Genomic DNA, 21312 nt, shown 5'->3' on the forward strand with positions numbered 1-21312 from the left:
CCCCCTCCCCCCCTATGGTCCTCCTCCCCCACTCCGATGCTCTCCCTCCCCGCTGCCCCCCCATGGTCCCCCGCCCCCGCTGCCCCCCCCATTCCCAGCCACCCCGCGAGGCAGATGGTGCCCCTCTTCTTACCCTGCAGGTAACAGAGACCCGAAAGGGGAAGCGCTGCTCCTCCACCCGCACAGCGGGCAGGTGGAAGGTGAATTACTAACACGCGCTGTTGATGAGCGGTCAGGAATGAATGACGTGCCCGGAATGCGGGACCCACGGTAACCAAAAATCACACTGTGAAGGTGCCGGCCCATGTGACCCACGACTGAACAATCCGCATTTCCTTTCACGGGCAGGATTTCCGTGGCACCTGCTGTGCGCGGGGTCCTGCCGAAGGCACTTCCTGGACGGAGGTTAAGTCACTTAATCCTCACAGCTGCCCTAGAAGGTGTCTTCTTATCACCACCCACTTCAGAGATTTGGAAAGTGAGGCAGAGAGGGGTTAAGTAACGTGCCCAAGGTGACACAGCTGGAAAGTGACAGAGCCATTAAAGTTCAAATGTAATGCCACACGTGATTATTCTGTCTACAAGCCATTGATCCTGGGAATGCAAGTGCAATCAAGTTTTCATCTGTACAACTTAATTTCTAGCCAGGTTCTTTAAAAAAAAAAACGGAAAAAAAAGTCACGCAAGTCCTGTGTGTTCAAGGTCTCGGATCCGTAGCCGTTAGGATGAAAGACGGGGGTCTCCCAGCCCCACCAGCCTCCCAATTTCAGCCACAAACAGCTCCGGGGTGGAGTTCAGAGCATCTTCTAGAGACCCGTGAAAAGAAAGGCTGGACTCAGCAATAATGGGAAATTCATTCTTTGCCTAATTTGCAGGGAGAAGGCTGAATGACAAGGTATCTCTCAGAGACCATGGAGAATGAGCAGGCTGTCCCCGGGGACGGCCCACACCGAGCTCCGGGGCTCGGGGGCCTGGGCGGCTTGTCAGGGCCATTGTTACAACCACGCATGGAAAAGTGGAAAAGGTCCAGGTGTTCTAGGTTGGACAAGCCTGGGGCCCAGCCCTCTCTGGGCCTCAGTTTCCCCCTTTGTGAAAATTTTTTTAATGTTTATTTTGAGAGACAGACAGAGCATGAGCAGGGGAGGGGCAGAGAGCGAGGGAGACACAGAACCTAAAGCAGGCTCCAGGCCCTGAGCTGTCAGCACAGAGGCCGACACGGGGCTTGAACCCACGAACGGTGAGATCATGACCTGAGCCGAAGCTGGACGATTCTGACTGAGCCACCCAGGTGCCCCCCCTTTATAAAATGGAGGTAATAAAGCAGCCACATCCTAGGGTGGCCCTGAGGTCCAAATTAGGTGACGCAATTTCTTTGCACAGCCATGAAAGCCTGGCGCATGGGAACACACCACGTGTCAGCGCCGATCTGCTTCTGCGGCTCATGAAGCAAACGCGTCCCGTGTGTCCGATGCTCCTGTCTGCACCCACCCCCACCCCAGCCTGAGGGCATCCATCCCAGCAAGGACCACAGGCGAGGTGAGCTCCCACCCCAGAGGGATGAGCTGCGGTTAGGGATTCTCAGCGTCCCCGGTCCTCTTGGTGCAGACACGTGAGGCTGAATTCCCCAGCTTCCGGGCCTAAACCATGCCTGGTGAGCCATGAAATTCCTCTCCCGAAAGCTAGTGAGTCCACAGAGAGCCACACTTGCACACCTCACAGTGAGCAAAGGCGCCCCTTCTGTCCCTGCAGACACGCACTGCACCCCCATCCGCCGCATGTCAGAGCCACGTGGCTCGGGTGCCGGGGCTGCTGCCAGCACGTACCCATGGTCTGCATCCTGGTCCCCAGGACCTCCGGGGAGCGGCCCCAACAGAAGGGTCTGTCGCTGAAACCCAGAGCAAATTCCTTGGGCTCAGAGGAAAGAACCACAGACTCTGCAGGCTGGAAGGAACCCCACAGGTTCATCGGTGGCAAGCTCCAGTCCCTAAATTCAGCTCGCTCCAGAAATAACAGCCTCTACCCACTCCTAAGCGTGGGAAGAGATCAAGAACAGCATTTCTGAAACTTTAAGGTGCACACGAATCTCCCAGGGATCCTGAGTCTGTGGGTCTGTCAGGGCAAGAGCGGGGGAGGGGGATTCTGCCTCTCTAACAAGCCCCCAGGTGACGCATGGGTGCTGGTGCCCCCCCCCCACACACACACCCCTGGATCAGGAAGCATCTGGAAGGCTTGCTGCACTCAGAGGCTCCTGCTTGCATAGCAGACGCACAGGACGTGGGCAGACCGAGCGTCCCAAGGCGCAAGCTGCGTTTCCTCCAGCGGCAGATCTGTCCGCAGTGCTCACTAATGCCACAGAACGTAAACTGCTGGGTGGACGAGCGGATGGTTGCTGAGCCCAAAGTCAAACATGCCATCAGAACAACTGACAAATCAGTACCCTGCCCTGAACTGACACCTCTAAGGAAAAATGTCCTGGGGGGGAATGAAGGAAGAGGGAAGGATGGAAAGAAGGAGGGAGGGAGGGAGGGAGGAAGGAAGTTGAAGAGAGCAGTTAAGTGAGGAAGAAGAGTCTGACCCCCCGAGGGGTTTTCTTTCTTCGCCCCCTAGAACACCTCTGTAACTCGCCACGATTGACAGGCACGTCCTGTCCCTTCCGCAGGCCTGGGCGAGGCCCGCGACCTTCAGCTCCGATCCGGCCTCGCCCAGGAGCCGGCTCCCGCAGGCGCTGCAGGGATAACCACTGGGTTCACCAGGGCCGGACGCAGATCGTCTCCTTTAATCCTACGGACAGCCTCCTGAGGTCAGGGCTGTTAGCACCTCAGCTTGCCAGACGAGGGGCATGAAGCTCCTGACCGAGGGAGAGCCAGGGTCCGTGAGCCCTGACCGCCTTTCAGAAAGAGCAGAAAGCTCTTGCACCATTTGCAGTAACATGTGTCCCGGTGAACAGAGCACTGGGGCCCTGCCTGGGCTTGGAGAGGCTGAGCGGCAGGGGTGGGGGCCTGCACCTCAGGCTGCATGAGCTTCATGGCAAAACTGCCTCTGATCTTGACCGGAAGCAAGAGGGAAAGGAAGAAGGAAGAGAGAGGAGGAGATCAGAGGAGAGCAAAAGGAAGGGGAAACGGGGGGAAAGAACAGGATGGGACTCTAGAGAGAAGACTGGAAGAGAGAGAGCAGGCAGAGGCAAGACAGGAGGAGGCTGAGTGGGGAGCCACGGCTCCCCTGGGTGAATGGGGGGGCAGGGGTAGCTCCCGCCTGGCCCCTGGGGGGTGTTTAGCCTGGCACACACCGTGTAGCACGGCTCACTGGCCTCTCATTATCCGGCTGGGGAAGGGAGGCACCTGCCTGGGTGTTTGCAGCCCGTCCCTTGGAGCCACCTGTCCTAAGATCACAGCCAACTCGCTCCACTCCAAGCTTCCATTTCTAAAGCCCGCCCCAACGTTTAAAGCAGCACCATCGACAACAGCCACAGCACGGGAAGAACCCAGATGTCCGTCAACTGGTGAGTGGATAAAGATGTGGCACATAAATACGGCGGAATATTACTTGGTGATCAAAAAGAATGAAATCTTGCTGTTTGCAACACGTGGATGGAACTAAGGGTCTTCAGTAAAGTAAGTCAAAGACACGTTTCGCGTGATTTCACTCACATGCGGATGAAGGTACCAAACGGATGAACAAAGGGGACGGCGAGCAAAAGTAATGTCACAGGAAGGGAGACAGACCACAAGAGAGTCTGAAATACAGAGAACAAGCTGAGGATTGCTGGGGAACCGGATTCAAGTCCCAACTCTGCCAAAAACTCCGTGTGGTTTGGGGGCCAGTCGCTCCAGCGCCATGAGCTTGGACTTCCCCGACTGTCGGATGCGAACAGAAGGTCCGTCACCTGGTTGCACGTGAATTAAAGACACGGCGAGCTGGTCCTCCTGGAAGGGCCGGGGCCCACGTCCGCCCGGGGCGTGTCTCCAGGAGGAACTGAACATCCGGATTTGTTCGGAACCGGACGCTGATTTACCGCGTGATCTTACACGTGTGTGGCTTTGCCTCTCTGGAATTTCGTTTCCGCGCCCACAAAATGGAGGCAGGGATGGGAGAAGACAATTACCCAGGTTCCTCCCAGCTCGCTGGCTCTGTGGGTCAAGGTTTCGCCTTGTATATCCCCTGGCCAGGGGCCAGCTCAGGCCAAGATATTCCAAGCATGTAATAACTGGTGAGGAGGGGAAGAGACCCTCGGAAGGGGTGCTGGCGGGTGGGCTGGTATGGGGCCTGCGGGGAGCCGGGGAGGGGGCGCACCTCCTCTTCTGCGGGCAGAACCCGCCCCAGGGCCCTTCCCGTCCTGCTGCTTCGCACACACAGCAAGCCAGCCTCCTCCGGCTCCCCACAGCCCCAGGCCGAAGCCCCCACGCACGGAGAAGTCACCCAACCAGGAGAGAGGGCGCCTCTGGCATCTCCAGCACCAGCACCCGGTTGGGGGGGGCCGGGACGTCATTCAGGCGGGAAGGCTTTTTGCAACATCTTCGATATGTCACCTGTTCCGAGGCCAAAGGCCATGAATGACTCCAGGTGTGTTCTGCCCCGACAATGGGTGTCAGGTTACAAGACACTTAATCATTCCAGTTTGGCAACTTCACCCGTAGGGCTGTTCCAATCAGCTCGCCCCGCAGTCCCCAAATCACTGCTGGAGCGCAGCGGTGGAGGCAGCGGGCGCTGCCGGGCGAGGGATGCCCGACCCGCAGGACCCGGGCCTGCCCCGCACCTAGGCCTCTTCCCGCGGTGCTGCCTGGGCTGGCTGTGACCTGCCGACCGGCCAGGGCCGATCCAAGGAGCCCTCCTCCTGCCGGAGAAGACCGCAGAACCAGCATGGTGAGTGTGGGGGTCCCCGGCTCTGAGTCCCGGAGGAGGGCAGGTCTCCCCAGAAAGGGCCCTTCAGGCAGCCTGAGAATTTTCTAACACCTTCCCAAATAAAAGGAGAGGTCACAGCGAATCACCCTCACATTCCAGCCCTTAAAGTCTCAGCGTCCGTCCGTCCGTCTGTCTGGCCTCCTTTTTGCTCCCGGCCGGCAGGCCCTGCACCAGCACCAACGAGGCCGGGAGGTCAGGCCTCCCCTCTCTGTCCTCCTCAGTCCTGCCTGCTCTTTTGTCCGAGGCCCCCTAGTCCGCGGGCTGGAGGTTGGCCCTCTTTTTCCAAGGGCAAGGGGCCATTCCGATGGCCCTCTGCCACCTCCGTGGGGGAAATGGACGCCCTTTCTCCTTCAGAAAACCACGGACACTTGCTTCGAAACAATCCAGTGTTTGGGGAGATCCACTCGGCCTCCTTTCAGACCCTGCCGCCTCCCTCCTCCTGGGAACACCCAGAGTGTCTCCAGCGACTTGGGAGACTCAGTCCTATCTCTCAAAGACATCTTAACCCAGGGGTGGGGTGGGGGGAGAGATCATGTCGGAGGCTGAGACAGAACTCAGGGAATCTTCCATCTCTAATTCTTGGCAAAGATGCTGCAGTTGCCCAAAACCGACACAAAAATGAAAGGGGAGGGAGGGGGAAGCTTTCTGTCCAAGGGGAGCGGGGTGACCTGCTCTCGCCCCAGCGCTGGGGCAGCTGAGGACCAGAGAGGGGAAGGGCTTGCCTGCTCTGTTCTGCCAGCCAGCTGGGATGGAAGCGCCTAGAAGCCTGCCCGTGTGCAGAGAAGCTGCACCCTGCGGGCCCGTGGGAGGGAAGCTGCCTGTTGGGGACACCGGGGGGGGGGGGGCTCTGGGGTCCCTCGAGGGAGCGGCACAGGAGAGGGAGTTTCTAAGGCGCGTAACTGGAGCTCAGACCACGGAGTCCCAAGGTCACACGGCCCGGCCGGCTCCCTAGCAGCGTGTCATTCCCGAGAGTTGGTCTTCCTGAGACCCATTTGCTTCCTCTGCGGGTGGAGAGATCATCCACGCGGCTCTGTGCACGGGCACCGTTAGTGGACGGACGCGCTAAGGCTGGAACTAGCTTACACACTGAGGACGCGGGACCGAGGAGGAATCCGCTCCAGGGAGCGGCAGGCGGGCAGCGCGGTTCAGGCTGACCTTCGCCGGCCAGGCCGGGAGCAGGAGCGGGGCGTCGCCGGGGAGCTCCTGGCCCCTGGGCCAGCGGTGCAACCGCCTGTGCCTAATCACCCAGTCATTTCCCCGTCGTGAGGCTGGGAGGGGCACAGCTCCCAGCCCCGAGAGATGAAACAGGGCGTGCTGGGGCCCAGCCCTCCTCCCCTCCCTGCCAGCCCCGCCCTGCACGGACTCAGTCCTGCAGTCACTACCTCACAGCAGTGGGCAGAGGGCCGAGCCCCATCTCTGTCCCCGAGGGGGGAACGTGTCCCTTGATATTTCAGCTGCGGCCGAGGCCTGGAGGGAAGCCTGGGACCCTGGGACTGCCCATCCTGGCCTTGACTCCTTACTGCCCACGAGGCCCCAGCCGGACCACGAACCGCCAGAGCGGAGTGTCAGCCCCCGAGGTTGGCCCCAGCCCTCTGGCTGATCTAGAAAAGAGGCCCTTCCTCCCCTCTCCCCTTTTCCACCTGCTTCCAACCAAGGAGTTTGCCAGGCGTGGCTGGGGCTCAGGGATGTGGCAGGCCGTGGGCCAGCCTGTGACGAGGGGGCTTCCAGGAGCATGGGCAGACCCCCCACTCAGCGCTGGTGAGGCCGTCCTGGGCTCTGGAAAGACCCTGGAGGGCAAGGTGGGCAGAGAAGGGCTAAGGCCCCCGCCTCTCCCCCAGTGCCCTCACCACCCGGGTGGGGGGCTTGATGCTGCTGTGACCCCCAGAGTGCCCCTCCATCTAACCATTTAATCAGCCCCTACGACTGGCCAGCCTCCAGATGGCAGGAAAGGGGACAAAAGGGCGCTCTGCCTAGGTTCCGCCCTGGGGCTTCCCCGAATCCCGAAGAAGGATAGCTCCTTAACCAAAGGGTCCCGAGAGACTGTGGCAAGTCCAATGCCAGCGACGACTGCAGGGGCCCCTCGAGCAGAGAAGGCAGTGAACTCTCCCCAGGTGGCTGGGAAGCTGTCCCAGAAGGAACAGTATTTGGACGGGAACTTGGAGGCTGAGCGGGTTCTCTCCAGGCAGACAGGGTGGGAGCAGGGTAGGGGGGAAGGGGTGTAGCAAGGGGCAGAAATGGGGGGAAAAGACGGAAAAACAGGACTCGGGAACTCTGGACAAGCTTTCCAAAGCCCCAGAGGCAACCCGGATGGCAGGAGACAGAGGCTCTCCGGCCTGAGGACCCGCGTCCCAGATCTCCCAGCAGCCCCCACGAGGCCGTCCTTCCTGCTCAGATAAAAACATCTTCCCAAGAAAGCGCCGCAAATGCCCAAGCAGCCGTCCCCAAGGCGGCGGACTCCCCACACACTAAAATGCATTCGTCTACTTTTTCACCTAAACCTTTGGCCACCCTACCAGGAGCTTCTTGAGGACTGGGCTTTTCCCACTTTCAGCCCCAAACCTCGCACAGGGCCTGCCGCACAATAGGCGTGTGATGAATGCTTGTGAGTAACAAGTGACAAGACCCGGAGTTCCCAGAACCGTGGACTTATCTGACTCTGATAATGAAGTTAGCCAGGTCTGACTGGAAAGGATGCCAGAATCAACCAGAGGTGTTACCAAGGTGTTTTCATCCCAGTCAGAGCAGGGGAGGGGGGAGGGGGGCTGGAGAGAGACGGGCCCACGCCTGCCTGGAAAGCCCAGGGACTGGAGGGAGAGTCTGAGCAGAACCAATGTGGCAATCCCTCTGCGACGTGCCGGGCTCCACCTCGCAGCCTACAGCTCAGTCGTGACTACAGCCGAGAAATCTGTAAACAAGCCTCGAAACCGCAGCACCCCTCCCCTACCGGCCCCTCCCAAAGCAGCTTCCAGCTCCCTGGCATAACCCGCGTGCAGGCAGACACACTCACGGGGTAGCCTGTGCGTGGACACACAGGGCAGGGGCGAGAGACGGAGGGGCGCCTGTCCAGGGGCCGCGGCCTCCCATCGGCGGGTGGGCTCTGGCTGCAGCCTTAGGCATCTCCCGTGAGCTCAGTTCCTCCTCCATGATCCGCGCTCACTCGTCTGTTCGGCAAGGGGTCCTCAAGCACAAACGGGGTGCTAGGCACTGGCAAGATTCCAGAAGATTCAGGGAAGAACACAGGCAAGCGAAGCCCTTGGCTCCGTTCCGCAGGCGGGACCCCACCCCGGCAGAGCAGGCCGCCCGCTCACCCACAGCCCTCCACACAAGGAGGGGGACGTGGCTGAGGCCACCCACCTCGCCTCCGTCCTGCCCTGCCCTGCCACCAGGGCCTTCCTTCACCGTCAGCCCCTGGTGCCGGGAGGAGGGTGCCGCCGGGCCATCGGGAGCACCTCTCCCGGTGAGGACTCGCTGGCCGTCTAAGGAGAATGACAACACCAACGCGTCACCCCACCTGAGGCAAGTGCGGCGTTTCTCAGCCTGTTCTCAGGAATCCTACACCAGCTCTCCGGGACCTCACGATCCTCCTTCTCGAGACGAGGAAACGTCCAGGCTGGAGCGGCTGATGACTTGAAAGGGCCACCCCGCCAAGATCGCTCAGTCCTGGGACTTCAATATCCAGTGCTCAGAGTTTTCATGATGCCCTCCTTCTCCTCCCAGACGTGAAGCCACAGACCCGAACTTGAGACTTGACCTTGACCTTGAACTTGAACTTGCAGAGGAGGCAGCAGAACCAGGGAGTCCCACCTCCCTACCTGGAAGCTGATCAACTTTATCACAGAAAGAGCGCGCCGCACGCGGACTGCACCGCTGGCCTGACCGAGCAGAGGACAGACGATGTCCTTTCTGTCCAGAGGCCTCGCCCCCCACGAGTCCACCCAGGGTCACGGGGAGGAGGTGAACACGCGGACAGAGGAGACCAGCGGACAGAATTAACTCAGACTTTCAAGGAGACCAAGAAAAACCTTCATGCCCGAAGCTGCTCGGGGGGGAAAAAACCAAGTTACCATGAGATCCTTGAGGTTAGAAAACTAAGTTAGAGAGAGGAAATTATCAATAACCCAGGCTGAGGACTAGTGTTCTCTGGGGGAGGAGGCAACGCAAGTTGAAGGTTAACGACAAGCAGGCTGTGCAGTCACAGGCCTTGGGAAAGGACCTCAGGTCTTCTTGGTCAGTGTTTTCTCCAAGTTTGTTTCGGCCTCAGAGCCCGTTCCCACTGAAATCTAACCTAGAACCCCCATGTGGAAACCAGACCCCCACCACTCCTGCCCTGCCTCCCTCCTCCTGCAACAACCCCAGGGTCTCCACTGCGTCCGCAGGGGTGCCGCAGAGCTCCGTCTGGCCTTGCCCTGTCTACTGCGGACATCTACACGACCTGGCTTCTACACACACCTTCTGTTGCTTAGAGGATCTGCCGTTCACCAAGAGGGAGGGAGGGAGAGGGAAGTAGAGGGGGAGGGGAGAGAGAGAGGTCTTTCTTTTCTGTCACGTGCCTCATTTATCCTGAACATCCCTCTGGCCACTTCCTTGAGACAGCCCTACACGTGTTCAAGGACCACGTTTGTGCTACCAAAGGTCTCTGCTTCTCTGGCCTGAAGCCTCCTCCCTTTGTTCACGTAGAGGTCAGGTGACGGGTCCTCGGGACCGCTAACTGCCCTGGGCCCTCTCCACCCAGTGCGCTCCCCTCCTGAAGGCAGGCCGCTGGGCCCAGTGAAAGCACAGAAACGGCCGCCATCTGTTCAGTCCTGTTACACCCAGGCCCTGGCCAGGCTCTTCCCACTAGTAACTAGTGGTTTTCGAGTGTGTGCTATGCCAACCCCGTACTAGACTCTGTGCTGATGGTTATTAATTACTAATAAGAAGTAATGGAACATATGCTCCACGGGCACAAGAACTTAGCCTTTTTTATTCACTGCTGTATAACCAGCCCCCAGAACAGGGCTTCCCTGAATGGATAAAATAGTCCTATTATTATTGTTATTTTTATAGTTACTGACATTTATTGTGTTCTTACTGTATACCAGGCAATGTGCTATAGGCTCTGCATGTTTGGGTCTCATCAAGACGACTTAGAATCATTCTGTCGCGCGCACGCACACGCACACACACGCACACACGCACACGCACACACACACGGGGCTCGCGGTGGCTACATAACTGAAGCCAGCTGCCAACGGCAGCCTGCAGAGGAAAACCTCACGAAGCCTCACAGAGCTACTGAGCGGGCAGGGAGGTGGTAAGAGGGAACTTTGGTTACGTAACCGCCGGGCGCGATCCGCAGAGAAGTCTCTGGAACACCGCGGCGGCACTGTGCACGGCATCACGAGTTTCGAGTTCACGGGAGACACCCAGGAGTCCCTGCAGATGTTTGCCAGGAGATGGTGGCCCTTTGCTGCGGTAGCCACGCCAGCCCCCAGGGGCTGCTTCCCCGGGAGCATCCGGAACAAGCGAGAACACGCAGTCCCGCCCTTGAGCGGCACCAGGCATGCACACCCTCCTCCAAAGCGGGCGGAGGGCTGCTCCCCAGGCCCCCAGCTCCTCCCGCCTGACTGGAGCCGAGGGCAAGGCTCAAACACTAAACTCGTCCGTATGCGCTCAGCGCACCAGGATCCCCGCCTTGTTCATCGTCACCCACAACGCAGGAGGCAGATCACACTGTACCCATTTTACAGATGAGGAAACTGACTTGTCAGAAGCACACGACCGGTCAGGGCCAGAGCTGGATTCAGGCCAGAGCCCCTGGACACAGAGCTCAGAAGGGGTAGACACGGGCTCAACCCTCCATCTGCCCAGAGCAGCTGAGACCCCTCAAACCGCAAAGACCAACCAAGGGGGACCCTGAGGAAATCCGCAAAATCGTGAGAGGCCCAGACAGGGTTCCCGTGGCCTGGACGCTGAGCCCCTCCCAGAACCTTTCTCTCCCTGGTCTCATCCGAGGTCTATCACACCCACTTCCAAAGGCAGAAGCTGGGTCCAGGAGGTGTTAGGTGATTTGCCCACAGCTGCTGAGCAGGTAAGTCACAGCCCCTGTTCTCAGCCCGCTACTTGCCTCCTCCTTAAAGTGTAAAGAGCAATCTAGAATAAGCAAAAGAGAGCATGGTGTTTTGAACACAGTATAAAATTCATGGGATTCTCTTATACACGTCAGACTATACCTTGGACGGCAGCTCTTTCGTTTCGGGTAAACTGCAGTGTTTGGAAGCAACCCTCCCCCGGATTGTAGGATCCACCGGCGCCAAGTAAAGGCCAACCCGCAAGAGTCCACGTCAGAAAAACCCCTAGGGTTGTCTTTGACCTGAGCGGCCTGACACCTGACGGCCCTCGGGTCCCTGCAGCCACCGCCCGCACACTGCCCTCGGTGCCAACAGACCTTCCTGGGAGGGAAGGGGTGCAGATCGGCCCACCACTCTAGGGCAGAAAGAAAGTAGAACAGAGCAGAATGGTGGCGAGCTCAGGAAGGCTGCGGAGAACAGCCACTTCCCCTCCCCTGCCCCCCGCCCCCCAGAAGGACCTTGGGGGGATTTGTACACGCTGCCGTTAACAAGAGCATGGCCTGGAGGCAAGTTCAGCTCAGCCCAGCGGACGGACGTGTGCTAAGACCTCACTCCGGGTCCAGGCCCTTCGCCTTGGCTTGCCACGTGACCGGGGGAGCGAGAACGTGACGAGTCCGTGCCTCGGTTTCCCCACTGTGAAACAGGAATGGCTGCTGTGCCTCCAGCCTCTCCCGTAACCCCACCTGGAATTAAGAGCTACGCCCAAACGCTGAGTCTGAGCCTCGCACGAGGGCCGCTGAGCAGCAAGCAGGCCGGCCCAGGCCCCGCCCCGGAGCCGCGGTGTGCTGCCGCGGGGGTCGGGGGCGCGGCTCAGCTCGCCAACAGGTCAGCACCGATGTGGCTTAGGACGAGGCCCGGTGGTTTCTAATGTAGCAACCCCAGCGGAGCTCAGGCGGAGCAGGCGAGAGCGCTCGACGAGGCCCCCGCAGAGGGGGGCTCGTGCCCACCTGCGTGTGGCCCCGGGCTGGGGATCAGGACAGGGGGCTGTCTGGAGACAAGCTCACAGCTCCCAGGGTCCTGGAGCGCAGGCGTGATTCTCCACCTCGGAGAACTTTCCGTGCGCTCAGGGCGCTGTGGCCCAGCTGGCCCGACTCCGGAAGCTGATACCCACCTCCTCCGACTCACAAGCGCCCTGCCCTCGGCCCCTCTCCCCACCTTACCCGTCATGGCGGAGGCACCCAAGACAGAGGGCACCTGCCCAGTCTCGTCACGGCATCAAAGTGCCCCGTCTCCGGGGTCGGTGGAGGGCTCACGGCCGCCTGCTGCCGGGTCCGGGAGCAGAGTGAGGCACCCTTGGAGCAGCCCCCTTGCAGCCAGCGGCCGAGCCCTTCTCTGCGAGCTAGGAGCAGCCTCTGGTCTCCCGGCTCACGGCCCCCGGGCCACCCCCTGCTGGGTCCCTGGCCTCAGCTACCCGCTGCCACCTGCTAGAGCCGCAGAGGGCCTGTTTCTCCCATCACCTAGCAACGGCAGCATCCCTGCCTCTAGGTGCTCCCGGGAGACCTCGGGAAGCCAGGGCTGTGGCCCCCGAGGGAGCCGGAGACTGTCACACGCCAGACAGGGCCAGAAAGCCCCTTGCTGCGGGTCTCTGCTTCTCTTTCTCCCTTCCTCTGCACCCCTAACCATCTGAGCCCTGCCCTATGGACTTCTCTCCAGAACAAGGAAGCTCAGAGTCAGCACCGCAGAGAGGAAGAGAGACATAAGGCCCAAGGGCAGGCTGCCTGGCCAGGCCGTCTGTCCCTTGGCCTCTGTCCCTTGTCCCCCGTCTTCACCTCATTATTAAGCTGGGGCGCACTTGCTTGTTTCACTATGTGGTTGCTAACCTCTCATCCACGTTACCAGCTCTCAAAGAGAGTTTCTGACTCCCCAAGGGACTTTGCGACACAGAGAGGTTGAGCGGTGTGCCCAAGGCCACACAGGGAGTCAAAAGACAAGGCGACGTGAGAACAGATGCTCCCCGGGCTGGCCTTCTGGGTCTCCTCGCAGCACACTTCACCCTCCTCCTCATTTACAAATAAGCCGCCTGGGTCTGGATTCATCACCTCTGAGCTGGCAGCTTAAAGCTGAGCTAAACCCAACCAGGATCCTCCAGGACCCGCAACACGGGGGCTGCAGGGAGCGAAAGGGAGGAGGCGGAGCCAGAGACGTGCAAACCTCAGGGAAGAGAGGCAGCAGGGCTGCTGACGACAATGGAACCCCAACCGCGGCCGTCGCTCCCAGAAGCCTCTGCAGCGGGTTTGCCTTCCAGCCAGTGAAGGGGTGAGGAGGTGCGGGGGAGCCTCCTCACGTCAGCTAGATGCTAGCTGTACGCACCTAGACCTCGTGCCCGGAGCCAAGAACCGAAAGGACCAGCGCCGGCTCAAGCACTTCCCGAAATAGGTTTCTGCAACTGGATAGGGGCGGCGGGGGTGAAACAATAGTCCACTGAGTCCGGAGGCCTGGCCCCACGAGCCGGATCAGTTACTTACTGCTCTGAGGTCACCGCAGCCACTTAATCCACACGAGGCTTGGTTTTCTCTCCTGGGAAATGGGGATAGTTTCTCAGGGGCGTTCTGAAGATTAACAGGGACAGCATCGGGGCGCCTGGGTGGCTCAGTCGGTTAAGCGTCCGACTTTTGAGTTCGGCTCCGGTCATGAGCTCACGGTTGGTGGGACTGAGCCCTGTGTCGGGCTCCATGCGGCCCCTCTATCCTTCTCCCCTCGCATGTGCTCTCTCAAAATAAACATTTTTTTTTAAAGGACAGCATTTATGAAAGATATTGTAAGGTTCACCGTCCTGCCTCTACCTTTGGGTCCTGGATTGACATCTTTCTGGGACCAGTGACCAACTGAGAAGCAGGGAATGAGGATTCTGAGCTAAGCAGGCAACTGACCGGTGATTTTCTGTCGTCTAACTTGCACTTCCCCAGTCCCCACCCCCACCTTGTGCAGCCCGGCTCTCCCGTTGTGACCCGGACGGCAGCAGCTGTCTTCCAGAGGGACCCCTAAGTCGGACTCGGGTTGGGCTGGGCCCGTGAGTCAGGGCTCTGCCGCAGACTGAATCAGCACAGCAGCCCCAACAATAGGCAAGGCCGGTGCCCTTGCTTGGGCGGGGCTTGGGCGGGGCTTGGGCGGGGCCTGGGCTGCGGCAGTCGTGGTCAGGGGCTGAGTTCAAGTTGGGGATAAACCAGATGCTGCCAGCAAAGCAGAAGGCAGCACCGCTCTGTGGCCTCCAAGCTCCTTTCCTCTGTCAGCTCCAGGGCTAGACCTTCCCCCCGTCCAGCCCGCTGTCATAAACCAGGGAGCTGTCTGGGGTGGTCCGCAGGGACCCTTTCGGCCCTGCGTCCTATGAGGGTGGCCTGGACCCCCCCAGTGACGGGGGGCGGCCAGGCTCCTCAGCTCTCAGCCCCGACTCGGGATGGATTCTGGGCTGAAAGGCAACCCGGCCACTAAGCGCTCCTACCTCCACCCTCCTCAGAAAGGTCGGTGACATTGGCATTCTCCAGTTGCCACTCATAGACCTAAGTGTCCCCACCTCCCGCCCATCACCCTGATGCTTGTGACCTTCAGCAGCTCCCCTTCCCAGAAGTTTAGCAACCCATCATCTGCGATCTCACTGTGTAGAGAGGCTTCTAGAAAGCCAAAGAGTGAGCAGGCCACTTGATGGAAAAACATGGGGAGCATGAGCGTCAGGTGGAGCTCGGAGGACGGGAAGGTAGGAGTTTGACCCCTTAAACCCCTCAGCATGGCCGGACAACCGCTTTCTTATTTTCTCCTTGAACCTCAGGTGCACACCACCAGACGAACCCTAATCCTTGACGCGTGACGTGTTTTTCCACTGTTGGTCCACTCGGGCCCTCCAGCTAGTTAAATGGCTCTGACAACAGGAGCCCCCATAATCCACCGCCTCAGACAAAAGCTGCCTCGAACCGTGAGACTCCCCTGGCCCCCACCACACGCATTCCCTCCCCTGCTCAGGCAGGTGGGCAAGTCTTACGTTTGATAATTCAGCAAGTGTTGGTTATGCATCTTTGCTAGGCCAGGGAATGTGCTAGAAGGCCCCTTGAAAGTAAGCCTCATCCCAAACCCCAGTTGATCATTTCCTTGTTTCCTCGTGACAAAGATTCCACGTTCCATGTAATCGTTTCGGATTTGCTTTTCCCTTTGATGCTAAATCACTAATGCCATCCGGATTTTTCTGTGGCCCCATGTTCCGTGGTGGTGTGCACATGCCACCACCTCTTCCAGGCTGGCCTGGGACTGAGCCCTGAAACCAGAACATTTTCCTTAATCCTTTCCCTCAACAAATACTGATTAAAAGCCCACTCCACGCCAGGCATCATGGGAGACACCAGGGGCGCCGTCGTTACCAGTCGGTCACCGTCTGTAATTCCAGCTTGTGGCTTTGATTTCGTTTATTTTCTCTGGTTTCAGAAAGGCGTGGGGTACTTACTGGGCGACCACAGCAGGCACGTACTCGCTAACGGGGGGCTGAGGTCATGTCCGCTCACGGAGGAGGAACCACAGGAGTGCAGACTGCAGGCCTCTTGTGTTCCCTCCGCGTCTCCGCCTCAGCACAATTCTGCGCCCGTCAAAGGCACACAGTCAATATTTGTTGAATTAATAACAAACAAAAGAGACTCACCTTCCTCAACTAGCGCAGGCCTGTGAGCGCGAGCGGACTCGGTGAGCAAGAATGAACTGAGCGAGAAGGAAGGTTCTCGACCCTCCGCCCGGCCCTCCCTGCGGCCTTTGCCTCTCACCAGATTCCCTCCCACCCGCTCATGAAGACCCAAGAGCGTCCGAGCCACTGGCCACGGGCCACCAGCCACGGCCGCTGCTTTTCTCCTCCAAAACGCGGCCACTCCCCCCACCGGCCTCTTTCTCCCTCCTCTTGCCACTGCCGAGCTGGTTGCGTCCTGCCAGCATCAACCTTGCGCTTCCCTGTCCTTCCACCCTCAGCCCAGAGGCTGTCCCGAGCTGTCCCGGCCCCTTCCCGAGGCTCCAGCAAGCACCCCCGGCGTGGTCTCTGCGGGGTGTCCTTCACACGAGCTCTGTGTGCTCACGCCCCACCTCCCCTGCCTCCCAACGCCCTCTGCTCCCCACTTCCCGGAGGTGAGGGCAGGGCCCGGCCCGGCCTGTCTGGGCACCTCTCCCTTCCCATTGTAGCTGTTTGTTTGTCTTTGAATCCACAGCCCCTAGACCAGGGCCTGGTCAAGTATTTACTCGAATACTTACCTACATAACCCCACCCATGCTGGGTACCCGACAGGTGGTGTCCTTCGTACCCCTGGACTTGAACTGAGTCAGACAAAGAATCTGGTGAACTGTTAGACGCCGATGATGTGTAGACTAAGTGCTACTGCGGCCGTTATTACCCGATTCTGCAGCCGCAGCAACGCAGCCGTGCAGGATTTGGCCACCTCTTTCTCCTGGAAATAGCCCCCACTCAGGCCCCGGAGACGGGGGAGCAGAGGCGGCGGGAGTCATCCACAGGGCAGAGCCCCGAGTCCAGGTCCATCCAACAGCCATTTATCTGGTCTTTCCTGGGTATGAGCCCAATGAGAAATTCTGAGGGCACAAAGGCAGTAAGGAAAGGGGGTGCCCACCCTCTTGTACTGCTGGTGGGAATGTAAACTGGTGCAGCCGCTCTGGAAAACAGTGTGGAGTCTCCTCAAAAAATTATCAATAGAACTCCCCTATGACCCGGCAATTTACCCAAGGGATACAGAAGTGCTGAGGCTAGGGGCACATGTACCCCGATGTTCATAGCGGCACTTTCTACAATGGCCAAAACATGGAAGGAGCCTAAATGTCCATCACCTGATGAGTGGATCAGGAAGATGTGGTTTATATACACAATGGAGTACTACATGGCAATGAGAAGGAATGACATATGGCCATTTGTAGGAAAGTGGATGGACCTCGAGGGTGTCATGCTAAGAGAAATAAGTCAGGCAGAGAAGGACAGATACCATACGTGTTCACTCATATGTGGATCAGGAGAAACTTAACAGAGGACCATGGGGGAGGGAGAGGGGGAAAAGAGATAAGGAGAGGGAGGGAGGCAAATCATGAGACACTCTTGAATACTGAGAACAAGCTGAGGGTTGATGGGGGAGGGGGAGAAGGGAAGGGTGTGATGGGCGTGGAGGAAGGCACTTGTTGGGATGAGAACTGGGTGTTGTATGGAAACCAACTTGACAATAAATTACATGAAAGGAAGGAAGGAAGGAAGGAAGGAAGGGCGGACGGCAGGAAGGACGGCCGGCAGGCAGGCAAGGGGCGCCCAGTGGGAGGTGCTGCAGCCAACGCCGGGACCCCGGCAGGAAGGACGCTTACGTGTGCAACAGTCCCTTTCCACTGCACGTCTCACATGAGCCTCCGAGTAGTACTTCGATAGGCGTCACTTCCCCCACGTTGAGGAGGGTGAGCGTGAAGCTCCAAGAGGTTCACCATCTCACACCCTAGGCTCACAATAAGCAGCAGGACCCATGTTCCAGCTCAGCCCCGGCAGAGTCCAGAGCCTGCTGTCTCTGCTCCGTCCGCCCAAGGCCCCATGTCACTGAAGGGCAAGGTCAGGCATGTCCCTCCAGCAGACTGGAGAGTCTGGGAGAGAAGGAAGGGCTCCTTCTCCCAATGACTATGTCCGCCATGCTCAGCCATGAGCGCAAGCACCCAGGGACACACACGCTCCCACCAGACCCAATCTGGGACACCCGCACAGGGGTTCGAAGCCTGTTCACTCCCAAACGGGACAAGAACACTCCCAGGCAGAAGTGCTCAGGGTCCTGCAATCCTCCACGACCAGTGGGACCGTCAGGTCCTCAGCGCCACGGGCAGACCAGTCCCAGGACGGAGACCCACTGCTCCCCCAGCCCAACGACTAGATCCTGTGCCAGCTGGAAAGGGAGCAGAGGAGAGAGGTTCTGGGGGGCACGAGAGGGAGGCATGAGTTTTGGCAGTCTCCCCCTTCCCCTTGACCTTTGCTTTGCAGGAAAGGGGGTGTATGAGCTCTGTATGTGAGCCTTGTGTGCACGGCTCCTGTGCCTGACCCTGTGTGGCCGTGTGTGTGCTGAGTGCACACGTGAAGAGGTGTAAGTGGAAGAGGCCTGTGTGTACTTGTGTATGGGCGTCACTGGTGACCTAAGATGACTCTTGACGCAAGGCCACAGGGCTCTGCTACCGCCTTGGTCTGCTTGCTCCTGTAAGCATCACGTGCATTCAGTAAAGTGCTCAGATCGAACGTAACACCCCGATGAACGGTCAACACATGCACCCCCCACGGAACCAACACTTAGATCAAGATCCGTATGTTTTCTAATATTCCAGAAGGTTCCACCATGCTGCTTCTACCTCCCCAGTAGTAATCACTATTCTGACTTGTATGGCCATCAATTAACTTTATCTTTTAAAATTTGTGTGTATGAAATCATGAAGAGTATATTCTCTTACTTCTCCTTTCCTTCCTTCATTATTAGGTCTAGGAGATTCACTACATTTAGCTCTAGGTCATACTTGTCTGTTGTTGAAATATAATTCCATGATATGAATATACCACAATTTATGTATCTATTCCACCAATGACTGACATTGGGTTTTGCCAACTTTTGGCTACGAGTGCATTTACTACAAACATTCCTAGACAGATGTTTTGCTAGACACACGCCCTCATTTTTCCTGGCTGATTCCTGGGTCATAGAATCATAGAACAGTCATCTAGCATTAGCAGATTCAGCCAAACCATTTCCTAAAGTATCTGGGCTAATTTCTACCCCCAACCAAAAAGGATAAGAGTTCCAATCCTTCTACATGTTTGCCAACACTTAGCACTGTCAGTCTTTTTAACGTTAGCCATTCTGGTGTCTACGTGGAGCTTTCTCGTTGGGCCGTGATTTGCATTTGCCTGGATGAGTAAGGATGTCTTTTGGCACCGACTGTCCACTGAAGTGTCCCCTCAGGGGACAGGTCCACGTATTTACAGGACGACCACATTCTCCGAATAGACAAACGGCTGGCCAAGCCAGCAGAGCAGAATCATCCTCAGAAACTCAGCCCTACAACACCCCGGCAGCCCGTCATTTCCACAGTCGCTGACTAGTTGCTACAATTAGTAAGCTGGTGGCACCAGGTAATATAGATGCATAACTGAATTTTATATTTTGAACCAATCAGATGCCACAGAGCCTGCCCTCCTCCCCCCACTTGGATTCAGCAGGGAGAAGGGGGTGGAGATAAGAGCCAAGAGCCTCCTCTGGCCTGAGAGGTCCCCTCACTCAACTCACTGACTGTTTTCCCTTCAATTACAGGACCCTGACAGCGATCAGCCCCTGAACAGCCTTGGTAAGCTCAAGCCGGGCTTTCCCTGGCCCACTTCAGCCTCCGAGTTTCGATCCGTTACCAGAGAGATACAAAACCCCTTTCCTGGTCCTCATCACCACCGCCGAGGGCTAAATGCTGTGGAAGACATCCACCCACCCGCCCATTCAACATTCAACAAAAAAGTATTAAGCAACTGTGAGGCCCAGGATAATTCTAGAATTAGGAAGCATGCCTTCTGGGGAAATAGGACCAACAAACCTAAAACCCCAAAAGCAGTTATGCTCCAACTCATCCATTCAGTTCTTTTCTTATTCATTCAACAACCCTGTGAGTGCCTGCCATGCGCAGAGTCTGGGTTAGATGCTCCACTAAAGCAGGAAATAAGACGGCCAAGTCCCTGCCCTCATGAAGTTTACAGTCTAGCCGTGCTGCTCGACAAAAGCATTTCCCTGGTAGACTAGAAAATTATAGTGTTTGCCTGAATAATTTAAGAGAGAAAGTGTCCCCAAGCTTAAGGCGTTTTTTTCCTTCCATTCCATTTTCTTAAACCATCGATAGCTACTCCTGACGGCCTGCTGAGTCAGCAAAACAAGTGAGCAAAGAGCAAATTACTGTGACAGGTCAGCCAGGAAGTAACTGATCCCACTTGCTTCAACAATTTCAAGGCCCCAAGTTAATAATGGTCACAAACCACATAATCTTCCACAAGAAGATGGCGCCTAGTTTACACTTTGGAATTAGAAGTTTCGTGAGACCACAGCCATTCCCAGACAACCAGACATCCCCAGCTCCACAAGCCGAGTAAGCCTGAGGACTGCCAGCCCAGAAAACAAGTTAAATTAGAAACCAGGGCCCGTGAAGGGGGAGCGAGGGCGAGAGAGCAGTGGTCAGAGATAACGGTGTCATGGGTCAGGCGGGCTCGGACCAAGTCCCCCACAGGAGTAAAGGATCCCAGGACGGAAGGGAGTGACGAGGGCTTCAGCGGTGGAGGGAGGAGCAGAAGTCCAGAGGTACGGATGAAGCGGGTGTGCCAGGACCCGGGCACGAACCGCCCACGGGGAGCCCGGGGCTGGCGAGGATCAGCAGCGCCAAGTCCACGTGAGGAAGAGAGGGAGGCCACACCACCCTGGCTTGACAGTCAGGGGCAGGGCGTGGTCTGGAGACAGAAGTCATGGAGGCTTCTCAAGCAGGGAACTAACAGGACAACAGTATTTGGGGGGCTCTGTCTGGCAGCAGAGGGCAGGACAGGCTGGAGGAAGGAACCGTGGCAGGCAGGGAGGCTCCTGGGGGCTTTGTCAACCTTAAGTATGAAACGTAAACCAGGAAAACTCTACCCGTTCTGAGGATGCTCTCCCAAGAGCCTCAGCGGGGGGAGCAGAGACATTGGAACCTGGACAGGGGAACCCATCAACGGGCTCCTGACAGATGACTGGCCTCAGAAAAAACAAGCCCACCTCGTGTCCCCAGCGGTAGGTGCTCAGTAAAGAAATCCGCGTGAATGGATGAGCAAAATGTCACCATCTCCACGGGCACAGGAAAGAGGACAGTTCTGCACACTGACTCCTGGGGCATTAAAACAATATGTGCTAAGGTCGGTACCCTCCTGCGTGCCAGCTGCTGGGAGTAACAGGCAGTGAGGCCGCACCCCCGGGCCTGAGCTCTGTGTCTGAGGTTTAAAGTCTCCCTTTTGAAGAAACACAAAGGTTTCCGTGCTTTCCCTCTCAACAGCCTTAATGATATCAGCGCTTACTGAGCACCGGCCTCTGGCTAGGCGCCATTCTCTGCTTTTGAAAGGCTGAGGAAAGGGATCAAGACAGACATATAATTAGCCACCGTGCAAGCCAGGAAACAAGACCTGTAAGAAAGATGGAAAGGATATGCTTACAAGATCGAGCAAAGAGCATGTGTTCACTCAGCAAACACCCGCTGAGGCACCAGGGACTCGGCAGTGGACAAAAAAGACAAAAACCCCTCTCCGTGGAGTCTGCATGTCAGGAGGGGTGGG

The 21312-nt window shown here is 57.8% G+C and overlaps 1 protein-coding gene across 2 annotated transcripts in view; it reads right to left on the minus strand.

Annotated features, from left to right (window-relative positions):
- The window catches only part of SMIM35 (small integral membrane protein 35), a 71380-nt gene extending 50167 nt beyond the window's left edge, over positions 1-21213 (minus strand). The window contains exon 1 of one of the 2 annotated variants that reach the window (XM_029915731.1): positions 21193-21213. In XM_029915731.1, coding sequence (XP_029771591.1) covers positions 21193-21211 — 19 coding nt within the window. In that variant the 5' untranslated portion in view covers positions 21212-21213. Of the gene's footprint in view, positions 1-12169; positions 12261-21192 lie in introns of those variants that run through there. The other variant, XM_029915732.1, reaches the window with a different exon arrangement.
- Positions 21214-21312: the final 99 nt, after the last annotated feature.

This window comes from Suricata suricatta, chromosome 11 (assembly GCF_006229205.1).
Source record: "Suricata suricatta isolate VVHF042 chromosome 11, meerkat_22Aug2017_6uvM2_HiC, whole genome shotgun sequence".
In the NCBI taxonomy this organism is placed as follows: Eukaryota; Metazoa; Chordata; class Mammalia; order Carnivora; family Herpestidae; genus Suricata; species Suricata suricatta.